The sequence below is a fragment of the Pygocentrus nattereri genome, chromosome 9, assembly GCF_015220715.1.
Source record: "Pygocentrus nattereri isolate fPygNat1 chromosome 9, fPygNat1.pri, whole genome shotgun sequence".
Lineage (NCBI taxonomy): Eukaryota > Metazoa > Chordata > Actinopteri > Characiformes > Serrasalmidae > Pygocentrus > Pygocentrus nattereri.
The window spans coordinates 10,371,904-10,391,903 of NC_051219.1; the positions used below are offsets into that span (position 1 = coordinate 10,371,904).

The following is a 20,000-nucleotide window of genomic DNA, read 5'->3' on the forward strand; positions in this document are numbered from 1 at the left end:
AAGCTAACAGATTTGTCTTTGTCTATTGTTACTTTATCATCTTCCTGTGCTCGTCATTAACAGCCTGACCGAGGAGCGAAGCGGCCCAGGGAGGAAGATGGTGGTGATGAGTCTCGGGTCAAACAGAAGTCCAGCAGGGAGCCTCTGCGCCACACAGCCATGGTTGAGGATGAAGATGAAGATCCTGAAACCAAGGAGAAGATCCTGGAGAAGCTTATGGACCAGGATGAGGTTGACCCAGAGGTACGGCTGTACTGGGATCTGATATCTGAATGCTGTCACTCAGACGAAACATATTACAGATGCTTAAAGGGAGATTCCGCCATTTTTTTTTCAAATTTCAGTATAATTATGTAGTTAAGATGTAAACAAAGAGAAATTTGCCATGTCAGAATTTTTCTCAGTGGTAATGATGGGAACCAGACGTCTAAAGAGTTAAATTCCTCTAAAATCTCCGTCACAAAAAGTTATAAGATGAAATCTAATATCTGTTAGACTAATCTATTAGATGAATTACAGTTACACTGCCTGATGACATTGTTTCACGATAATTTTGACAAAAGATTTTTGCCCTTTTTACCCCATATTTACCACTTTTTTCCATTATCAGCGTTACATTTCATTTAATAGCTGACAATAGAAAAAATGACTTTTTGTGATGGAGATTTTAGAGGAATTAAATGCTTCAGACGTCTGGTTCCCATCACCACCACCGAGAAAAATTCTAACTTGGCAAATTTCTCTCAAGTTTCTCTTTGTTTACATCTTAACTATGTAATTATGCTTATAGAGGCATGAACCAGACATCTGGTTCCTATCACCACCACTGTAAACAGGTCTGACTTTGTAAGTTTCTCTAGAACTGAGCATTTCACACCAAACTACAAACTACTCTGAATTACTTATATTTTCATCATAATCGTTTAATTATGCAGATGATGTGAATTTCCCCTTAACTCTTAATAACTTGTGAGAACTTTTTTTTTTTTGGCGGATTCCTAATAAATAATACTACTATATACTATATAATATCACATTGTTGGCAATGACAAATAATTGAATGCAGCGATGTGGATCAGTAAGCTTATGCAAGTTGCTGAAGGAAGGACGTCTGTGCTTCTTTAACAGGGAGAGCCGGTGGACGAGACCATGGTGAAAAAAATGATCCTGACCTTTGAGAAAAGGTCGTACAAAAACCAAGAACTCAGGATTAAATTCCCAGACAACCCTGAGAAGTGAGTTAAGAAGAAACACCCACACACTGCTCTTCTGTACAGCAGCCACTTTTCTCAATCCTTCTGTATTTTTATTGCAGACCTTTACTTTTCAGAAGTAAAATGTAATAGAAAAAAGACCACTGCATTAATGCTTCACAGTAAGGGGTGTGAAAATGCGCGAATACGCTGGTAGAGGTTAAAGTGGCGATTTAACTGTGCCAGTTTTGAGAAGACTTGATCATAACACAGTAATGTTCAATTTTTTAAATTGTGTGAAAAATGAAATTCTTGGCTAATTTTAAACACAGAAATTCCTTCTTTATTGTCAGTATTCCAGTGCATTTCCTTCTGGAACATTTTTGTATTTTTTATTTTTGAAATATCAAAAATATTCTGGTGAAACTTGGGATTTTATTGATGCAATACATTGTAGAGTCATAATCTTATTATAGGGTCAGAGATTTACATTTCTGTTCTGTGAAAAGACAAACAAGGCCTGTTGCTGTCCTGACCAGTGGTGATAATGTTATCAAGTTTACTTCCAGCCTGAAGCCCAGCTTCTCCACTGATACAGCAACATCAGTAATCCATACTGGCAGGAGACAGATCAGTAAGCATCAAACTAACAAAAGTAACAACAAAGTAAGGCAACCAGGAATGTTCCATAAAAGTTGACCTGGAGGGTTCGACTGGAGACCAAGTTTTCTTCAGTGACAAACTGACAAAGTTTTCAGCTTTGTGTTTTAAAAGACCCTGCGCTACTCAGTACTGATATGGGGTGCCAGATTGGACAGGATCCCTTTGAATAGCAGTTTATGCTACTAGCTAATGACCGCAATTCTATAATGTTGTTTTTTCCATTACCTTGTCGTACCACAACTTTGTTAATAATTAATGAAATAATCATAAAAATGGTAATGATAATAATAATGTCTATTATCATTATTAATAACTATCTTACCGTTATTTACTATCTTAACATTCCCTTACTCCTACAGAATAATTGAATTTTCAAGAAAATGTAAATATTGTGTAAATGAAGCTCCAGTCCTCCTTGAGATCCTCCACTATAACAAGAATCTATGAGCTGAATGAACAAGAATGAGAGGCTACAATCACAAAGGAATGCAACCATTGACTGTATCTGATATATAAGAAAGGTTGAACGGGCAGCCGCTGATACTCTCGCTGAACATTGGAAATGGAAATGGGGAAACTATTGACTCTGGAAATTATCATCTGATTTTCATGTTCAGCTTCAGGTTCACTCTGCGTTCACGCAATGAAAATAATGTTATTTAATTATCGAAAGACATTTTGATGAAGCTTGTTTCACTCACTCATATAGCTATAACAAAATGCCTTGCTTTTAAATGGGAAGTAATCATTCTCTAGGGTGAAATGTTCGCATAAAAGCCAAAGCGATGGTTAACAATTAATTACACAAAATAAGTGATTAATCGTCACCTAATTATTTAAATCATTAGTCCTTATGTTTAGCACTAGCATACGGCGTACTGCCTCCATATACATTCAGCGTTCTATTCACAGTTTACTCTGATTGCATCAGAAAATATTTAAAACTTCCTTCACTCAAACACTCAAATCTGTACAAAGTAATGCACCTCTGAGGAATTTGGTCTCATGTGTTTGTTTGGTGCGTTTGTGGTCAGGTTTATGGAGGCGGAGCTGGACCTGAATGACATCATCCAGGAGATGCATGTGATCGCCACCGTTCCTGAGCTGTATCACCTGCTGGTGGAGCTGAACGCCGTCCACTCTCTGCTGGGGCTGCTGAGCCATGACAACACTGATATCCTCTCACTCAAACACTTTAACAGAACAGCTAGATAGAGTTGCATAAAGAGCACTGCACAGGTCTTTAAAGGTGATTGCTGGTGTGGCGTATGCGTAATTGTGTTCACAATTTGCCCGTTTTCCCTTTAACTAGCTTTTCATGGAAGTAAACTTAACTTTCAATACATTTTACAAGTAAATTAGAGGCAAGATTGTCGCTCTGGCCCACTGTTAAATCTTTTGGAACATTTGCAGCACAACTTTGGACTTAAAAATCATGTTCTTTACAAATTTACTGTCAGACCGGATAGTGAAGCTGTATTGATATCAGAGCAGTTGAACGTTCTCTGAGACCTGCGGTATTTCACTTTATTTTCCCTTTCTTTTTAGGGTTGAGACTGTTTTTTCTAGTTTCTTTAGGCAGATCATTGCTGTGTCGCTTTCATATATTTTCTTTCTGCTCCACTGCTGCTCTTTGCTTTAGTCTGTTCTAGAGCCTGACCAATTTATAGTTATAATAGTTGAACTACTATAATAGTTGTTTAACTGTTTCACAACAGTACAAGCTGAACGGCTAAATTTAGTACTATCATGATTAGAATAACAAACCATAACAAACACCAAAGCCTTCCCTCTTACGAAGAGAGCTAATTGAAAAAAACAGAAAAAAGGAGTAATTAAGAGGCCAAAACGGGCAGTTCCAGCCCCCCAGTATCACAATATTTACATTTATTGTACATTAAATAGATGCTATCTCTGTATAGTACAGATGCTGTCATTTAAAAACAATACTTTTCAGTAATGGATAATGTTGCTACCGTGATAAAATATGTGGCTTGCGTGAGCATCTGTCACACGTACATACAAAGCTAAGAGGTTCTTCCTAAGGTATTAGTTTCGCTGTTATACCGCAGATAGGCCAGTTATCAACATACAAACAATGTAAAACATGCTAACGTTAAACCCTTACCTGAATGGCTGATTAGTGTATCTTCAGTAATCATTCATCTCCTGCTGTGTGGTCAATTATAGTCTGGGTCTGTGATCGAGCAGGTTGTTATTGAGGGAGCAAATGTTGGAGACATTGCCAGTCTCTTGGGGTAACAGCCTTTGGCGTAGCAGTCCATTATCCGGACCAGTGTTTTCTCAAAACCAGCATGTGGATCAATGCGATATCAATGACGAAAGGCGGAAAAAGTGGTTTTGGTGCATCCTATTTATATTATTTTAGAGTTTCTGTTGAGTTTAGTGAGACAATGAGATCCAACAGTCGTATCAGTCCGTATATTGTCTGTTATAATTGGTTAGTAAGATTTATTTATTTTTTTTTTGCCTCTTACAATTGGTATCAGTGTCAGCAGTAACATTTTCAAATCAGTCAGGTCCTATTCTGTTCTCCATCTTTCTGTGGCGTTTTCTCCATTTATAGCCCCTAAAAAAAAATAGCCCCACTTGCAGCTTCTGCATTCAGTTCGTCATTCATGTGCGAGTTCTGTTCCCTGCAGTTTTGGTGCGTTCTCCTTAACCCCCAGCACATATCGCTATTGCAGTGGTGGATCTGCTGCAGGAGCTCACAGACATAGACACACTGCACGAAAGCGAAGAAGGAGCTGAGGTCCTCATCGATGCCCTGGTGAGAAAACCATCATTCACCTGTTAAAGGGACAGTTCAGCAAAACAAATACAGTCTTTTCTAGGGATGTACTGGTTAACCAGTGGTTATGAATACCTACGAATAAACGGTCATTCAAACAATGCTATTTGTTTAAAAAATATTCCATATTCCAGTCACGTCCATGGCCACAGGTGTATAAAGCCGAGCCCCTAGGCCTGCAGACTGCTTCTACAGACATTAGTGAAAGAATGGGTCGCTCTCAGGAGCTCAGTGAATTCCAGCGTGGTACCGTGATCGGACACCACCTGTGCAGCAAGTCCAGTCGTGAAATTTCCTCACTACTAAATATTCCACAGTCAACTGTCAGTGGGATTATAACAAAGTGGAAGTGATTGGGAGCGACAGCAACTCAGCCACGAAGTGGTCGGCCATGTAAAATGACAGAGCGGTCAGCGGATGCTGAGGGGCATAGAGCGCAGATTTCACAGACTTTCTGCAGAGTCAGTCACTACAGACCTCCAAACTTCATGTGGCCTTCAGATCAGCTCAAGAACAGCATAGAGAGCAGTGGATACATGTTCTATGGAGTGATGAATCTCATTTCTCCGTCTGGCAATCTAATGGAGAAGTCTGCGTAATGGCAGTTGCAAAGCAGGTCCATAAAGACGTGGATGAGCCAGTTTGGTGTGGAAGAACTTGACTGGCCTGCACAGAGTCCTGACCTCAACCTGATAGAAGACTTTTGGGATGAATTAGAGCGGAGACTATGAGCCAGGCCTTCTCGTCCAGTGTTCAACCTTTTGTTTCTAGCAGTATCTGAGCTCAGGACTGTCTTTCTCTCTAACCTGTTGGTAACTAGCAAAGATACTTTCTCTAGATAGACAAAGCACTTCTTGTAAGTCGCTCTGGATAAGAGCGTCTGCTAAATGCTGTAAATGTTATGTTTCCTGACTAAAGGTATTGAGATGTACCCTTGAGGGTCCCACCCAAGTGACAAGAGGAACACTGCCCCAGTGACATTTTCGTACCTTTATTTCTTATTTCAGTACATGAAGATGGCTATTTTGGCTCTTTAGCTACAGTAGTAAATGTAAAATGTTACTATTGGCTGGAAACTTCAGTGCAAAACTAAAGAAGGACCTTCAAGGCACCAAATGTCTTGGCTGAGTACATAAATCCAATTTCTCAACAATGTATCGCCTAAATACAAACACAAAGTTTAATTTCTCTCCAGATTATCCCTTCAGAGTCCTCTTTCTACTTCTGCAACAGAGAACACTCACTGCTGGAGTTCTGCATTGGCCACGATGCTGTTTTAGTAGTTCTGTTTTGGGCCTTTAATGTGTAGTTTTAGTGCTTTCAGTCTTTATCATGTGGTTTCAAGCCTTTAATGCTTTGATGGTGGGGTCAAGTTCTCATGCAGGGTTAATTACGGTGTTCACTGTGCAGAATCTCAAGAACACTGACTTGCCCGAATCAAACAGTGGCCATCTCTAGGCTGAAAAAATTGTACCAAACATAAAAACAAGCTAAATGTCATTCTGTAACAGATTTCCAACACAATTCAATTATAGCGCCGTATAAGAATCCTATTGGCCATTAGATATTGATCAGCAGTTTGGTTCTGCTATGTGAGTTTCGGATTTTGTGTGTGTACTGACATTTAGGAAGGCAGGTTTACTAAGTCCTTCCGTTGGGGAGTGGAGGGGTGGAGGGGGAGTCCAAATATCAGAGGGTATCAGGTGGTATGAGGCTGCCTGTATCCATGGCATTTATGCTTCCTATCCAATCAAATAATTTCAGGCCCACCAGTAGAGCTAAAACACAGCAAGGAAATTATCACTGAAACAACCTTTGGGTTTGATTCTCAGCGATGGTTCAATATTGACATGTGGGCCGTGTTGGAAGCGGTGTAATCTCAGCGCTGTTTGCTTCTTTCTTACAAACCTAGGCTTTGTTTTCCCACAGATCACAGTTGTATGATGGAGAGATTTCTCCGAAGCTTTACTCAGAAACAGTATTACATGCAGGAAGCATGTCTGAAATGACTCTAGCCCTTGGCAATTAACCATGCGATATTAACCCTTGTTAAAGAGCCCATATCCTAAAATTGTTCATGTACTTTGTGATTTTATGGATTACAAACAATTTAGCAGGACCATTTTCTACCTTTCATTATCCCTTTTCCCTATCTGAATTTAGCAGGCTGTTTTTATTACTGTGCCTTTAAGAGTGATGTGTGTAAATGAGCTTTGCTGTGATTGGCTGCCCTGTGTTTTGCCTTATTACAATGGCAGTTCAGCATGAAACACTCCTTATAACTTCAGCTTGAATGTGCAGGGCGGAAGTGGTGTGTGAACAGTTATATATATATATGCTTTGCTTTCTGTGACATCTCAAAAGCAATGAATTTGACTTCTAATAGTTTGTTCTTGTTGCTGTGCCTTTAAGAGTGGTTTATGCAAAAGAGCTCTGCTCTGATTGGCTGCCCTCTATTTTGCCTTGGTGCAGAAGCAGTCCAGCCTGATACAACTTCAGCGTGAAATGGACGGGGCTGAAGTGCTGTATGAATGTGTGTGTGTGTGAGAATGCGAGAATGCTTTGGTTTTTGTGACATCACAAAAGCAATGTTTTTGAAACCGGATATTTTTGCACCGTAGATTGCATAAATGAAGTACATGGACAGAGGAATTAAAGCTGTTTTAAAACTATAACTGCTTGCTCTTTTTTCAAGCAAGAACATTCAATTTTCTATGATATGGGCTCTTTAATGACAGCAGTATCCTGGCTCAAGTCTAAAACTAAGGCTAGAGTTATTGTAGTCATTTGTTATACATTCTGTTTTAATGCATAATTATATATTTAATTACATGATTTATGTAAAGTTCTCCATCATTAATGATTTTTTTCTGTTTATTTTTAAAATTTACAAAAACACAGCAGAAATGAACAGTTTTTTTCCTTCCAACACCTCAGTATTGAAAGTTTAAAATCCATCAAAAGTCAAAATTCTGTCAACAGAACGGCTCGAGTGTTAAATAACCCGCAGATTTATGAATAACCTTTATGCCGTATGTGAATCTATAAGGTTTAAGCGTGAAATACAAAGAACATGATTGATGAAGCAGTTGCTTGATTGCTTCGTAACGTCATGCGTCTGATTGCTGTTTGTTAGGGAGTGTTTACTCTGTTTGTGTAAGAGGTGATTAATGTGTATCCTGTCTATTAGCTGGAGGGCCAGGTGGTGGCTCTTCTGGTGCAGAACATGGAGAGGCTGGATGAGACGGTGAAGGAAGAAGCAGATGGAGTCCACAACACGCTAGGTACGCCACACACCGATAACAGAGTTCACTGACTGTGCTCTCTGAATTGTGTTAACAAACCCCAACATGCTGGATAAGAACAGAAACAGCAGGGCTGATTATTTAGTCCATCAGTGAGTTTTACTTCAAGAGTTTTACTCTTCATTTGTTACTGTGCCTTTAAGGGTGATGTATGTAAATGACCCTTGTTGTGATTGGCTGTCCTGCATTGGGCTTCATTCCCAAAGCAGTGTGGGTTGAAACACACTTTATAACTTCAGTGATGGGTGGGGCTAAACAGCTGAAGAGGAGGTAAAAGTGATGGTTTCTATGACGTCATAAAACCGGTACATTAAAAACCGGCTGTTTCTGCACCTTAGTTCGCATATATGGACTGTATGGTAAGTGGTTGGTCAGTGCACTTTATTTGGCGGAGGGTACGTTGAATGACCTGATGCTGACACTAGAGCAGGAGTTGGCAACCCAAATGTTAAGAAGCCATTTCGTCCTTTCATTAAAAATCTGCCACCTTAGGCCACAACGTTTTATATCCGTTTTATTGAAGTAACGTTTTACCATCTTGGCTGAAAATATGTGCTACCTAATGTCCTAGTGTAGCCTAAATAATGTAGAAGAAAACTCTTTCTCCAATACTTTGCTCTGCTTTAAGCTTCAACTCAGCTTTAGCCTTTTCTCACATCTTTGGCAGGAAACTTTTCCACCAAAGTGGACTAGTTTCCTAGTAAAATGTCTCTCAACGTTCAACTTTTTATGAGGCTGAAGTCGGTTTCTCGTTCGGCAGCTTCTTGTTCAGATTTTCCTGTTCCACCTTAACTGGCATCTGAGCTAAAATGCAACTGCTGCACCATTTAAGGTGGAACGGGAAACTTTGAAGAAGGAGCTGGCAAGTGAGAAGCTGACTTCAACTTTGCAACCTTATAGTGTTTGACAGTTTATCGTTTCAAATCAAACAAATCAAACCAACTGGAGTGATTTATAAGTGCAGATAAGCCTCCAGATGTTTTAGCCTCCAAAGTTTGTTTTAAATCTTTCTCTCTGCCGTTTCGTTAGCTACCAGCTAGGCGACATGTCTGAGTTGCTATGGTGACCAGCAGTCTGAGCGCCAATCTTCAGGGTTAAAGGATGAATGGGCAGATATACATTGACTCCAGTGTTAAAGACCATTTATGTTATTTTTATCAAAAAAATCTGAATTTTGCTGTGGAGCTTCAACAGGATGGTGGAGCCACATGTTGCCGACGCGTGAACTAGAGCTAGCCGATGCAGCAGTAGAGGGTAATGACACTAAGGTTAAGACCAAGACTCCATGATTAATTAGGTTTTTACGTTGGAAGTAAGCCGTCGTCAGTGTGACACACATGGGACTGCATGTCTCGCAGTGCTTCTGGTGAGAAATGGGCTTTAAACCATAGAGCAGTGTTTGTTTTATTAGCATTGTTAGAGCTGGAGAGGCGCAGTTGTGTGTCCCTGCAGGACTGGATATGAGGGACATCCTGCACCAGGCAGAGAGATTCTCTCACTCTCTCTCTCTCACTCTCGCTCTCTCGCTCTCGCTCTCTCTCTCTCTCCCTCGCTCTCGCTCTCTCCCTCTGGCTCTCTGCATGTTCCTCTATCATTTCTTCCTTCGTTCTCATCCACTCTTCTTTCATCTCTCTCTCAGGGGGATTATTATGGTACCTGGCTGTCTCTTCACACCCTGCTGTTCACCTCCTACTGTTCACTCCAACTTTCATCTGTAATGCTTCTTTCTCCTTTCTCTGGTCCTCTGTTCCTCTCCGATCCTCTTCTCTCTCCTTCCTCTTCACTCGTCTTTCTCCTTTCTTCTCTTTCTCCTTTCTCTGGTCCTCTGTTCCTCTCCGATCCTCTTCTCTCTCCTTCCTCTTCACTCGTCTTTCTCCTTTCTTCTCTTTCTCCTTTCTCTGGTCCTCTGTTCCTCTCCGATCCTCTTCTCTCTCCTTCATCTTCACTCGTCTTTCTCCTTTCTTCTCTTTCTCCTTTCTCTGGTCCTCTGTTCCTCTCCGATCCTCTTCTCTCTCCTTCCTCTTCACTCGTCTTTCTCCTTTCTTCTCTTTCTCCTTTCTCTGGTCCTCTGTTCCTCTCCGATCCTCTTCTCTCTCCTTCCTCTTCACTCGTCTTTCTCCTTTCTTCTCTTTCTCCTTTCTCTGGTCCTCTGTTCCTCTCCGATCCTCTTCTCTCTCCTTCCTCTTCACTCGTCTTTCTCCTTTCTTCTCTTTCTCCTTTCTCTGGTCCTCTGTTCCTCTCCGATCCTCTTCTCTCTCCTTCCTCTTCACTCGTCTTTCTCCTTTCTTCTCTTTCTCCTTTCTCTGGTCCTCTGTTCCTCTCCGATACTCTTCTCTCTCCTTCCTCTTCACTCGTCTTTCTCCTTTCTTCTCTTTCTCCTTTCTCTGGTCCTCTGTTCCTCTCCGATCCTCTTCTCTCTCCTTCCTCTTGACTCGTCTTTCTCCTTTCTTCTCTTTCTCCTTTCTCTGGTCCTCTGTTCCTCTCCGATCCTCTTCTCTCTCCTTCCTCTTCACTCGTCTTATTTATTTCCTCTCTCTCTCTCTCTCTCTCTCTCTCTCTCTCTCTCTCTCTCTCTCTCTCTCTGTCTCTGTTTCTCAGACACTCTTTTCCTTTGTTTCTTTCCTATTCTCTTCTTCTCCTTTCTTCTCTCCTCTTTCTCTTCTTCCCTCTCTTTTCTCTCTCCTTCTGCTTCCCTCGTCTCTCCAATTTCTCTAATTTCTTCTTTCTCTCTCTCTCTCTCTCTCTCTCTCTCTCTCTCTCTCTCTCTCTGTTTCTCTTCTGCCATTTCATCTCCTCTTTTCTCTTCCTCTCTTCTTTCTTCTTTTCTGTTTTTTGTCCTCTCTGTCTCTTATTTTTCTTTTCTCATTTCTTTTCCATTTTCTTCTGTCTGACTCTCTTCTCTCTCTACGTTTCTTAGGTCATCTGGTCTGTTTGTCTCCTTCTCTTTACTTCATCTCTTGTCTTTCTTCTCTTCGTATCTTGTCTGTCTCCTGTTCTCTTTGTCTCTTGACTGTCTTCTCTTATCTTCTCTTGTCTCTCTTCTCTTCGTCTTTCGTCTTTCTTCTCTGTTCACTTCTTTCTCCTTTCTGTGTTCTCTCTCTAATTAATTAGTTTCTAATTAATTCTCTCTCTGCTAATTAGTTTATCACTTGTCTCTTTCTGTATGTATATGGTGTAAATGATGAGGGCGGCTGAGCCGTGTTAAAGCTGTCTGGTGTTGGGTCATAAAGATACAGCTGTATTCTCACCGTCTTTTCTCCGTCCTCTTCGCTTGTGAGAGGTTGTATGTGATGCATATGCGGCGCTAGCATGCGTAGCAAAAGTAGCTAGTTTCTGATCATTTTGTGACGGTTCCTATCACTGAAACAGACAAAGGGTCCAGTACAGTGAGATGGCGTGTGCGCTGAAGCTTAATCTTGGTCAAGTAACAGGACATAATAAAGCACAGTTCAGTAAAGGCTGAGGTTGTTTTATATTGTCATGTTTAATTTGCCTATGAAACTGTAATTCATCTATTAAGTAACAACAGGTTTGCAAATGTCACATTAGCTTCGCCGTCCAGTGCCTTTCTGTCTGTGCTGTGGTGTCCACTTAGCCTGGTGTCTGAGGCTGTTTAGCTTGATCTTCAGTAGTATAAGGTGTAGTTGGAATTTTTCCCAAGAACCGAAGACAAAGTAATAATAATGTGGCAGGAAATGTTGGAGATTTAGATTTCAGCTTTCATTTGTTACCACTAAAGCAGCAAAAAGGTGAAATATATTGTTTAATCATATTTAAAAAAGTGTATAGTAAATATGTTTTTCAATGAGTTTTAAACAAGTGTTCCAAAAAAAGTTTTCCAGCCTTTGTTGGATCAGCTATGGTTTTGTTATAACAAACTGCCACTGCGCCCAGAGTGAACTTGGCCACCTACCGAAATGGTGGCAGTGTGGTTGGGTGATGTCAACAGAGTACTGTGAATATGAATAGGCTTCTTACTGTACACATAGTTCAGGTGCATGTTGCAACAGCACACGGTGCCCAGCCCCCCTAGCATGTTCAACCAGCGTGGCTTAACCGCCGGGTTGCCTGTTTAATTTGTGGAAAGTTCCTGTTTTTGGGCCTGTGAGGTTTTGCTGTGAAAGGAGGGCTGTCAGAGCTGTTTTAGAAAGACTGGTCGCAGTTATTTGGGTCGTCCTAAACTAAACGTGGTGCATGTATATAAGAGAAAGTAGAAAATGCTTTTTTCACAAAATAACAAAGCCTCTATCCACTAAATCTGGCTTATGTTATGTAAATATGCAAATAAATATGCTTTATTTTTACTCTCCTACTTAATTTCACATACGTACATATACCATGCAGAAGAAAAGTCTAGCTACTGAAACACTGCAGTTTCCCTTCAGGATCAATAAAGATCTGTCTGTCTACCGGTCTATTGATCTTTCTATCTGTTTGTGTCTGTCATTCGATCTTTCTATCGATCATTCTTTCTATCGATCATTCTGTCTATCCGTCATTCTATCTTTCTGACTATCGTTCTCTTTCTATCGATTGTTCTATCCTTAAGTTGTTCTTTATATCGATCTGTCTATTTTGTCGTTCTATTTGTCATTGTATCTATCGTTGTATCCATTGTTCTATCTGTTGCTCTATCTTTCTATCATCCTATCTTTCTATCATTCTAGCTATCGTTCTGTCTGTTCTATCATTCTATCGTTGTGTCGTTCCATCTATTGTGGTGTTAAAAGACCTTTAGAGGGCAGCACTGAGCATTTAAGTAGCAGTGAACTAAATAGACATTGCTACTATTTACATGATTTATTTACATGAAATTTAATCCCTGGTTAATATTTCATGATCGTGACAGGCCTATCCGACGGTGACTATATACATGGTGAATAGAGAGCATCTTTTATAAAAGTCTTCTTTTGTGCTCATTGTTGTCTTTTATTGTGATGTGATGCTTCTTGCCTTCTGTATAAAATGCCTATGGGAAGCTAATCTCTGGGCCTCTGGCTACAGAAAGGGAAATTATTTTTCTGCAGAGATATTCAACCAGTCAAGCACTTGCTTTTAGAAGTGTGTGTTACTCTGTCACCAAGTTGAATTTGTCCAAACTGGGTCAGAGCTGCTGGACCGGAGCAGTGGAAATGTGTGTGTATGTATGTGTGGGTAGTGCTGATTTAGCTAAAGCTGTTTACATCCACATCAGCCTTTAATGTACAGCTGGAGAAAAACGAAAAAAAAAAACTCTGAATATGTTGTGCACACTCTTTGCTCTGACTTTATCTTGTCACGCAGCCGCCTGGATGTAATCCCTCATCATGCAGCATTCACACACTGTTGCCTGAAGAGCTGCTTGTTTTTGTGACCGTTTTAAAAGAGCCTCATTCTTAGAAATGTTCCTTTTGGCTTGTGGCATTTATCGTGCATAGTGGAACAAATTGGTCAGGCAGAACTTCTCAGTTAACCACATAATTTAAGCACTAAGTCAAGCCTGTCTAATAGGTGAAAGCCTAAGAGAGATTCCTACTGAACGTTTTACTTGTGGTTCAAGTTATTCTGTCGCTGAGAAGTCATACAGGGTGGTTTGTTGTGAAATTTGGTCATAACTTACTAACATTTCTTTACACTGGTGGTGATAGAACCCAGGGGTTGTGATATTGTCATTTTATTAATTATTCAAAATGATGAGTGTATCTACACGTGTATTTAAACACATTATATGGACATCTGCACATTTCACCTGCCAGAGCTCTTATGACATTACATTCTAAATCCTTTGGCATTAATATGGAGATGTCCTTCCTTTGCAGCTATAACACGTTCCACTCCTCTTGGAACCTTTCTATGAGGTTTTGGAGTGTGTCTATAGGGAATTTTTGCCCATTCGTCCAGAAGAGCATTTGTGAGGCATTTATGGACCTTTCTTTGTGCACTGGGGCTCAGTCATGCTGGAACAGAACTTACAGTTGGCTGGGGCAGATCTAGCAGGACAAATTTCACACACTGACTTGTGGCAGAGGTGGTATCTTATAACAGTTCCATGTTTGAACTCACTGAGCTCATCAGTATGACCATTCTCCTGCCAATGTTTGTCTATTGAGACCGCAAGACTATGTGCTTAATTTTTTGGCGAAACACATGAATTCAGTAATTAGGAGGAGTGTCCCAATACTTTTGTCCAAATAATATATGTAATATTGATGATGGTAAAGTAGAAGATAAGTTTGGACTTATCTAACTTATCTATAAGTTTGCCCTAGAACACCCTACATGAAAACTGTTCCACATAAATAAATGAAGAAATTCAATTCAGCCCAAAATTGAATCTCCAAACTTGTAAACCAGTGAGTGGTTTTTATATGCACACCAATAATACTATCATTCTCAGATTTTGAACGGATATGATGAACAACATGTTCAGATTTTTAGAGCGGATTAAGGCTGTTGTTGAAATCCAGTAAGAGAGCTGATTTCTCTGTGCAAACATTCCTTTACTCTGATTTCTTTAGTCTTTCTCTAGTTAGTCTTACCTACAGGAGCGGGATACAGCAGCCCCTTTTGGAGGCTGTTCTCAGCTGGCCGCTGTTGTTGAGCCAACTGACCTGTTGCTGTACTGTTGTTTCAGCCATCGTGGAGAACATGGCTGAGTTCAGGCCTGGTCTGTGCACGGAGGCCGCCCAGCAGGGACTCATGCAGTGGCTCCTCAAGAGGATTAAGGTAAGACACCAGCATGAGTTTAAGAAGGAATTTACCTGTCCCTACTCCACCTACAAATTCTTTGTTTTGTCGTTACTGTTGTAGGTTGGACATGTTTTGCAGAACGCTGGCAAAAATCCCATTTGGCCTACATTCTGTTTGTTTTTCTCAAAGTACAAATTGAAGCCAGGGGTTTAAAGGAAAGGGGAATCGTGTTCATAATTGAATTTGGAGTTCTGCACACTTGAAATTGAGTTCTATATACTTAAAAAGGAAAACGGCAACAGAGAAGTGCCAGTTAAGGGTGGGATGTCAGTGTTTACCAAAAATATCAACTCTTGAGAGTGTTTTCAGTGGACTGGAGGCCAAGAGAAGGTCAAAGTTAGATTTTCTGATTTAAAGACTAGAAAAACCCTCCTCTGATGATGTGTCTTAAAGGTAGGAGGAACTTCTGAAAAGTACAAATACATATGGGAAGTTCCATGAGGGGAGTCTGCTTAAACGATGTGCTTGAAATATGTTTTCCACTGTTCTATGAAGCTTGTCCAACCTAGAAACAGTAGAACATGCTTGTAAGCTTAGCATAGATTGAGCATCGATTCAGCATATTTGGAGACAAACAATATAATTAGTCTAGAGTGGCTGGCCGACTCTTAGGAATTCAACTTAGGAGTGGTCAACCTTTTAGACAACGAGTGGAGCGACATGTGCAATTTAACATTGCTGCTGTCAGAGGAAAAACCTTGTATATGCAAAATGGTAACTTTTTACAGGAGAAGGAAAAAACATTCTTTACTTTTAATGTAAGTAAATGGAACCAGACATTTTTCCAAGTCATTTTGGGATTTTTTTTTTTTGTACATTCCTCATGAAATTTACACACGGTGTAAAGGGCAACAGGCATTTTCAAAATGAAAAAAATGTTAAAATACAATGTTTTCTTCCGACAGCGGCGATATGTAATGTTTCTTATGCAAAAATGAAAATAAATGTATTCAAAATGTTTCTTTTGCTGACATTTTGAAAAATCTGTGAAACATCCTGTTACCATAAACTTAATGTAAACTCCTGTAGTACATTTATAGATTTTAGACCCCCTGATTCTAGATCAGCGCTACACCTGGCTGCATGTCAGTGTAGTTTCACAGGGGTTTTAATATGTAAAGTTGTATTTTAATGCTGTGAGCAGCCCTCATTAAGGTTGTACAGCAGTAAAAGCTCACATCCTCCAGAGTCCTGCTCCAACACACGTGTGCTTCAGCTCATTAAAGTCTCAATAATTTGCTGTTCAGTTGAATCAGGTGAGAGTGGAGCAAGAAGGGAATTGTAGCCATGCAGGGCTCTGGTCCCTCTGCATCTGGAAAACCTCAGGAGTATTTCAGCTCAAAATTGCTGAGCTTCATAAGAGAACTCTCTCATGATTTGCGTGAGCTGTTTTTTAGCTGCTGCTGGGAAGTGTATTAAAATTAGATGAAAAATGCTGCAGTGGTGCTTCTTTTCTACAGAGCTGTGTGGTTGCTTTCTTATTAAGATAAATGTTGCTGTATGTTGTTTATTTAATCTGCGTCACCGCTTTTGATGGGATTTCTTGGGCAATCGGAAAAAATAAGCAATTTGCATGCGCCAGATGTTATATGGATGAAAATGTAAACTCCTGTCCTGGTGATGGCTTTAATTCCTTGTAGGAAATCTCTGCTGCAGTTGTTGATAAAAAGCTGGCAGCTGCATGAAGATCGCCTGCATAATGCAGGATTTCCATCACAAAGTGCATAACCAGCTAAAACATTACTGCATAATTAATCAGCTGCCTGTGAGGTTTATCAGCGTCGTGGTGGCACTGCCTCACGACGTACCAGGATTCTAGACTTTGGAAAGACTCTTCATATTTTCTTCAGCGAGACAGAGAATGAGCTAATTTTAAAGGCGACTGAATTTCACGGATATAAACACCACAGTGGGATTTTTTTGCAGAAAGAGAAACGTGCTTCAAATGCAAAGTAGTCATGTTGTTCTGACTAATCAAGTGATTGCGGAGATGTGACAATGAAGAGATTTGCGTACTTTCTTCAAATGTGGTCCGAGACCAGACTCTCTGTCCTTGTAGAGTCATTTGTAGTTATTTGAAAAATATTAACTAAATGTTGAAAATGAAGCCTGACAACATGCTAACTGAACCCGACTGTAGCCTGACCAAATTCTGCCTAAACCCGACTGCAGCCCTGACCGCGTTCCGTCTGAACCCGACTGCAGCCCCGACCGCGTTCCGTCTGAACCCGACTGCAGCCCCGACCGCGTTCCGTCTGAGCCCGACTGCAGCCCCGACCGCGTTCCGTCTGAGCCCGACTGCAGGCCCCACCGCGTTCCGTCTGAGCCCGACTGCAGCCCTGTCCGCGTTCCGTCTGAACCCGACTGCAGCCCTGACCGCGTTCCGTCTGAACCCGACTGCAGCCCCGACCGCGTTCCGTCTGAACCCGACTGCAGCCCCGACCGCGTTCCGTCTGAGCCCGACTGCAGCCCCGACCGCGTTCCGTCTGAACCCGACTGCAGGCCCCACCGCGTTCCGTCTGAGCCCGACTGCAGGCCCCACCGCGTTCCGTCTGAGCCCGACTGCAGCCCTGTCCGCGTTCCGTCTGAGCCCGACTGCAGGCCCCACCGCGTTCCGTCTGAACCCGACTGCAGCCCCGACCGCGTTCCGTCTGAACCCGACTGCAGCCCCGACCGCGTTCCGTCTGAGCCCGACTGCAGCCCCGACCGCGTTCCGTCTGAGCCCGACTGCAGGCCCCACCGCGTTCCGTCTGAGCCCGACTGCAGCCCTGTCCGCGTTCCGTCTGAACCCGACTGCAGCCCCGACCGCGTTCCGTCTGAACCCGACTGCAGCCCCGACCGCGTTCCGTCTGAGCCCGACTGCAGCCCCGACCGCGTTCCGTCTGAGCCCGACTGCAGCCCCGACCGCGTTCCGTCTGAGCCCGACTGCAGGCCCCACCGCGTTCCGTCTGAGCCCGACTGCAGGCCCCACCGCGTTCCGTCTGAGCCCGACTGCAGGCCCCACCGCGTTCCGTCTGAGCCCGACTGCAGCCCTGTCCGCGTTCCGTCTGAACCCGACTGCAGCGCCCACCGCGTTCCGTCTGAACCCGACTGCAGCGCCGACCGCGTTCCGTCTGAACCCGACTGCAGCCCCGACCGCGTTCCGTCTGAACCCGACTGCAGCCCCGACCGCGTTACGTCTGAACCCGACTGCAGCCCCGACCGCGTTCCGTCTGAACCCGACTGCAGCGCCCACCGCGTTCCGTCTGAACCCGACTGCAGGCCCGACCGCGTTCCGTCTGAACCCGACTGCAGCGCCCACCGCGTTCCGTCTGAACCCGACTGCAGCGCCCACCGCGTTCCGTCTGAACCTGACTGCAGCGCCCACCGCGTTCCGTCTGAACCCGATTGCAGGCCCGACCGCGTTCCGTCTGAACCCGACTGCAGCCCCGACCGCGTTCCGTCTGAACCCGACTGCAGCGTCCACCGCGTTCCGTCTGAACCCGATTGCAGGCCCGACCGCGTTCCGTCTGAACCCGACTGCAGCGCCCACCGCGTTCCGTCTGAACCCGACTGCAGCGCCCACCGCGTTCCGTCTGAACCCGACTGCAGCGCCGACCGTGTTCCGTCTGAACCCGACTGCAGCCTGAAAGACTTGTCAGAACAAGGCGTTGATGCCTGGCCTTGACAGGTTTGAACAAAGTAGTTTAAAAAAATGTTCGTGTGTGTATTGATGTGTTGGCGTCAGTCAATATTAAAGGTCACTGTGTCGGTATCAGAAACGTGGAAGTGATATGTGCCATATGTTTTATAGGGAATTCATAGGTATTCAATTGTCAAGTAAATTTGCCAGCTTTTTTAGGTGCATTACATTTAGATGCTTTTTGGAGAATGTATTAGTCTCTGCTCTTATTGGTTTGGTCCCACCTGGATATCTCTTCTGAACACCAACAATCTAGAAGTTTGAAATCTGTGTTTTTAGAGGTATTCAATGGACCCCTGCTGAAATGTGATTGGCTGTTGGAGAGTTGATGAAGGCTGCTAGGCCTGGGCCGGCAGCGTTGTGCTGTGAGCAGTCATGAAGGACTGTGACCCGAAAAATCGCTCGCAAATAAGGCAATTAAAGGTCAAATGGGAGCGTCACGCTGGTTCCAGTTTGATTGAATTAGAGCTGCTGACTGAACAGGCACAGAATTAGCTCACGGACAGCAATAGTTACTGACACAGGAGAAGTGGCCAGAAAAATGCTGATGGAACGAAATGATGAAATGCAGCAAAAATGTTCTCTGTGTGTGTGTGTGTGTGTGTGTGTGTGTGTGTGTGTGTGTGTGTGTGTTTGTGTGTGTGTGCTGTATTGTATCAAACAGGCAAAGATGCCTTTTGATGCTAACAAACTGTACTGCAGTGAGATCTTGGCCATCCTTCTTCAGAACAACGACGGTAAGTTTGAACCACAGGTCTGAAACATCAACTCATTGTTTTTAAACTAGAGACTGGTATCGCAGTCATTTTTTCCCCCATTGAATTTTCATATTTTTTTCTTTTTTTAACTGATAAGATTTGAAAATCTCAACAGGAGTTTTTGTTATTGTCCCTTTTCAACATCAATTTTTATGTATTTGTTGTTAAACACACTCATGATGTTCAGCTTTTTTACTACGATTCAGTTGATTTGGTGATTTATCTTGGTGATTTAGGCATAGCATGTGATGCAACATGAACAATGTTCCTGCAGGACGATGTCTGTTAGATTTGTCCATATTTAGCTCCACCTATATGTAGCTGTCCACCTATAATGAGAGTATAAATAGGACAAAATAAGGCGTTTTACCCCCAAACTATACACATTATATTCAAAAACTTACTCAAATAAATAAATACTAAGATAAGTTCATATAAAATGATGCTGTTGGGGAACAAACATGCATCTCCAACATAGTAACTTTTCAGGAGAGGGCAAAAATGTTCAATTTTAATGCAAGTTAAATTTCAAGTCATTTTGGAGCATTTTCATTAGTATATTCAGGGACACCTGAAGTGTTGAAATGATATAGAAAAAAAAAATATATATATTTAAAAAAAAAAAGATTATAGGCTTTCTTTTTTGGGGACATTGGCGTTATGCATATAATCACCCCTATTAACATTGGTCATGTGATTGTGGTGAAGGTTCTATAAATTTCCCCCGTTGTCTGTTTAAAGCTGGGTGTCAGATTTAGTTTCTACATTAGGAAAACAGAAGCCAGTTATCAGGCATTTCACTATTAAAATGCATCCAGAGTTTTGCACCTGAATTTCATCATAAATCATTTGCACGTT

At 42.2% G+C, this 20,000-nt stretch overlaps 1 protein-coding gene across 1 annotated transcript in view; it reads left to right on the forward strand.

Annotated features, from left to right (window-relative positions):
* ctnnbl1 (catenin, beta like 1) overlaps window positions 1–20,000 on the forward strand; it is a 75,078-nt gene that overhangs the window by 1,993 nt on the left and 53,085 nt on the right. Inside the window, exons 2-8 of the mRNA XM_017723029.2 lie at window positions 64–243; window positions 1,129–1,235; window positions 2,891–3,030; window positions 4,550–4,647; window positions 7,859–7,952; window positions 14,587–14,678; window positions 19,049–19,121. Of these exons, the coding sequence (XP_017578518.1) occupies window positions 64–243; window positions 1,129–1,235; window positions 2,891–3,030; window positions 4,550–4,647; window positions 7,859–7,952; window positions 14,587–14,678; window positions 19,049–19,121 (784 nt within the window). The remainder of the gene's footprint in view (window positions 1–63; window positions 244–1,128; window positions 1,236–2,890; window positions 3,031–4,549; window positions 4,648–7,858; window positions 7,953–14,586; window positions 14,679–19,048; window positions 19,122–20,000) is intronic.